At 41.2% G+C, this 4,434-nt stretch overlaps 1 protein-coding gene across 1 annotated transcript; it reads left to right on the top strand.

The window, feature by feature from the left end:
• Positions 1-748: 748 nt before the first annotated feature.
• On the top strand, positions 749-2,103 carry LOC118026251 (methylmalonic aciduria and homocystinuria type D homolog, mitochondrial-like). Its single transcript, XM_035028990.1, is given in 1 exon segment — positions 749-2,103. A coding segment is annotated over 1 exon segment (891 nt). The 5' UTR covers positions 749-917; the 3' UTR covers positions 1,809-2,103.
• The last annotated feature ends 2,331 nt before the right edge of the window (positions 2,104-4,434 follow it).

Below are 4,434 nucleotides of genomic sequence, written 5' to 3'. Positions count from 1 at the left end.
ATTAAGAAGGAAATTAGAGGGGCACCTGGGTGGTTCAGTCAGTTAACCGCCTGACTCTTGATCTCAGCTCAGGTCTTGATCTCAGGGTCATGAGTTCAAGCCCCATGTTGGGCTCTATGCTGGGCATGGAGCCTACTTAAAAAAAAAAAAGAAGACAAAAAAAAGAAGGGAATTATATAAACTTACAATAAAACTATACTAAAAACAAAGGTACCATATGCTCAAAATTCATCACTTCCTAATTATTTTTCTACATTTTGCTATTGTCTGTGCTCTTGAAGTTTACATCTATCATATCTATATGGAGGAGATACTTTAAAATGGTAGGGAATAGCACATCTGTTCCCAACTCTGCCCCCAGGAACATCACATTGTTAGCTCAAAATCAGCCACAGTGGGAATATTTACACCATGGAAATCAGCGTATACCATAAATCAGTGCTTATTTATTGTTTTGTTGACTGTCTAGACTTAAGAATGATGAAGCAGGGTGCCTGGGTGGCTCAGTCGTTAAGTGTCTGCCTTCGGCTCAGGTCATGATCCCAGGGTCCTGGGATCGAGCCCCACATCGGGCTCCTTGCTCAGCGGGGAGTCTGCTTCTCCCTCTTCCTCTGCCTGCTGTTCTGCCTACCTGTGCTCGCTCTCTCTCTCTCTGTCAAATAAATAAATAAAATCTTAAAAAAAAAAAGAATGATGAAGCAAATGTTACTAATGCAAATTAAGCTTAAAAAATATGTCGTGGCCATTTTGACGGCGGAAAGAGTGAGCGTCTGGGACAGCTGGAGGCGGCGGCGGGACTGGTATGGATGGTTTCCGCCCGCGTAGCCCCTCCAAATTCGCCTGTCTTCTTGGTGCCACAGCACTCGGAATAACTTCACGAAAGGAAAGATACTTTGCATCTGCCCTCCCCGCTGGAAATGGCCACTGTGCTCTGTAATAGAGCCAGGCTGGTTTCATATCTCCCGGGATTTTGCTCTTTAGTTAAAAGGGTTGTCAATCCCAAAGCCTTTTCAACTGCAGGATCTTCAGGTTCTGATGAGTCTCATGTGGCCCCTGCACCTCCAGATATATGCTCTCGAACAGTATGGCCTGATGAAACTATGGGACCATTTGGACCTCAGGATCAGAGATTCCAGCTTCCTGGGAACATAGGTTTTGACTGTCATCTCAATGGGACCACATCACAGAAGAAAAGCCAGGTTCATAAAACTTTACCTGATGTTCTAGCAGAACCTTTATCAACTGAAAGACACAAGTTTGTGATGGCACAGTATGTGAATGAATTTCAGGGTAGTAATGCACCTGTTGAACAAGAAATCAACAGTGCAGAAACTTACTTTGAAAATGCCAAAGTAGAGTGTGCAATCCAGACATGTCCAGAATTGCTGTGAAGAGATTTTGAGTCACTGTTTCCAGAAGGAGCTACCAACAAACTAATGATTCTGACTATAACACAGAAAACTAAGAATGATATGACTGTTTGGAGTGAAGAGGTAGAAAATGAAAGAGAAATGCTTTTAGAAAAGTTCATTAATGGTGCTAAGGAAATTTGCTATGCTCTTCGAGCTGAAGGCTATTGGGCTGACTTTATTGACCCATCATCTGGTTTGGCATTTTTTGGACCATATACAAACAACACTCTTTTTGAAACAGATGAACGCTATCGACATTTAGGATTCTCTGTGGATGATCTTGGCTGCTGTAAAGTGATTCGTCATAGGCTCTGGGGTACCCATGTGGTTGTAGGAAGTATCTTCACTAATGCAACACCAGACAGCCATATTATGAAGAAATTAGGTGGAAACTAACAGTAATGTCAATTTATTGGCTGTACTATTTGTACCATTTGGGTTGATCTATAAACACTGTCAGAAGCTTCAGTTTTTAAAATTTATTTTTAGGTATTTATTTCTACCTTTATGGATTTACAGCATTGGCAAATGGTATGTGATTTTTAAATCTCAAATGTTTAAATACATGTTGATCACATCCACATTGTATAAAATGTGGTAGTTAACATGTAATCAGGACATGATTTCATTGTAATTTCTTCCCTTTATTGGAAAAACCTGTTTTATTTTTCTCAAAATAAATCACACATTCTCAAAAAAAAAATATGTCGTGATCATAGTTCTTGCATTGTAAATAACAAAATATTGAGGAAATATTCTTCTAGTATTTGAGAGTTGCTCACCTCATTGATGAACTGGTGGAATTCTGACATTTATCTTCCTCACTGCACTTTCATTTTACTCGTTAACATAAACTCATCAACCAGCATTCATATTGGAACAACACTCACTTGTCAATTGCTTTGTCATAAAAAGCATTCTGTGAGAATTAATTAACTATAAAGAATTTACAGTGGAGGGTTAGTAGTAGCAGTAGATTATGTGCTCCGAATTCTTTATATCAGTAAAGTTTATAATAAACTTATGTGTATATGTAAATATATTCAACCCTACCCCAGCTGGTGGTTAAAAATTTATCAACACATCAGTTTCTTTCCAGAAAAAGAACATACTGAGGTAGATAACCTCAAAGTCTCTTGCATTTCTTGCATCCAGCTCAAAGTGTAGGCTTTTTGGGTGAAATGCAGTCTTTCCATCAGATACAGATGGAAAGCTGTTCATCTGTCTGGTTTGTTATAGGTCTACCGCTGTATAAATCAAAGGACAAGTGGTGTGCCCTTATACAATAGCGAAGAAGGAACAGGGTAACTACCATAAAGACCTCCTATTCGGAAAGAAGAGGATGAGAAACATAACTGTCAGTTGTCCATAGTAATTAAGCAATTCTACTTGACAGGAATAGCAAGGACTCTCTGTCTTGGCATGGAATGAGTTCCTTGGTTGGCCAATCTAGCCGAAACTTGTTATTCTCTCCAGGAGGATCTCCGTCCTCCTCATCCTCTGCTTCCTCCCTCCAATGTGGCTTAAAAAAGATGCCCTTCCTGGGGCTACAGAGATCTCAAATCCAACTTCCTCTTGGTATAATTTTTTTTTTTTCTTTTTAAGTAGGCTCCACACCCAACATGGGGCTTGAACTCATGACCCTGAGAAAGAGTCACATGCTGTACTTACTGAGCCAGCCAGACGCCCTCCTCTTGGTGTAATTTTAGGAACTAAGGCTCCCTTACTGGCCACAGACTGCAAGGGATTTACTAGCCATAGACTGTTTCAGGCCAGTCTTAGAGGGAGGGAAGTACTTTGGATATATAATTCCCTCTATATTTAGTATAGTTTTGCTCTGTTTGTTTCTGGAAAAGTCCAGGTTTAAGAAATAATCGCCAAAGGGCTTGTCCAGTTGTAGAGTTTATGCCTGAGAAATCTCTTTTAATTACAGGTCTCTCTGTTCTATCCATCTCCCTTGTCTTAGACTCCATGACTGCAGCCATGAAGCAAAGTCACCAGGCTCCTGTGGGAAGGCAACCTCCTTGATCCCACTGGCGGTGGTAGGCTTTGCTCCCTTTCCCAGGGGGCAGCGGTATTTAGACTGTCGTTTGTCCATCACTTTTTATAACTGCTTCAAGTTCAAACAACAGAAGCAGTTGGCTTTGGGACTCCCTTCACCATAACTCGTAGAACACAGGCAGGGAAAGATTCCCTTGGACAAGTGATGTTTCCTTCCTTCACTGCCTGTGGCCTGAGCAGCTCTAGTGTGATGTCATTTCTTTAGTTGGATTTTGCTGAAAGTGGTGGAAACAGCACGTGCCAATATATAAAATGTTCACTACCGTTTCTCCTGATCACGGAGCCTCAGTCAGGCCATTGCCTGCATGCCAACTAGAGCAGGCAAAAACTTCACCAAATGTTCTACCGTCCCAAAACAAGGATCACCAACTTCACAGCTTCAGGTGTCCAAGTCCGTATTGCTCAAAGCCCCATTTCTCACACCAAGTCAATCCCACATTTTAGGTTTGCTTAAAACATCCCACTTCTAAATAGCAAATTCTGTTATCAGTTATACTCCACTCTGAATCATAAGAAAATTGGAAAACAGTAGCATAAACATATTAGTGATTTTGTTTTTCCTGTGAAATGAGAATCTTTGGGCTGCCTGGGTGGCTCAGTCAGTTAAGCATCTGCCTTCGGCTCAGATCATGATCCCAGGGTCCTGGGATCGAGTCCTGTGTCGGGCTCCCTGCTCTGCGGGAAGCCTGCCTGCAGCTCCTCCTGCTTGTGCTCTCTCTCTTGCTGACAAATAAACAAAATCTTAAAAAAAAAAAAAAAAAAGAAATGAGAAACCTAGATGTAAATAATACAGAGCTAATATGGCAGCTTCATCATCATGCCAGGTGGCCGCTCCACATTCAGCATTTTATTCATCATCCCAGAGGGGAGAGGCAGAGGACAAAGCATTGATCTAGTCCCCCCTAAGGAGGTTTACTAAAAGCCCCTTGTTCATAATAATAGTAGTAATGATAAATAGTAA

This window comes from Mirounga leonina, unplaced genomic scaffold (genome assembly GCF_011800145.1).
Source record: "Mirounga leonina isolate KUSES-001 unplaced genomic scaffold, KU_Mleo_1.0 Mir_224, whole genome shotgun sequence".
NCBI lineage: Eukaryota > Metazoa > Chordata > Mammalia > Carnivora > Phocidae > Mirounga > Mirounga leonina.
This window is presented reverse-complemented; position numbering and strand designations above follow the sequence as displayed.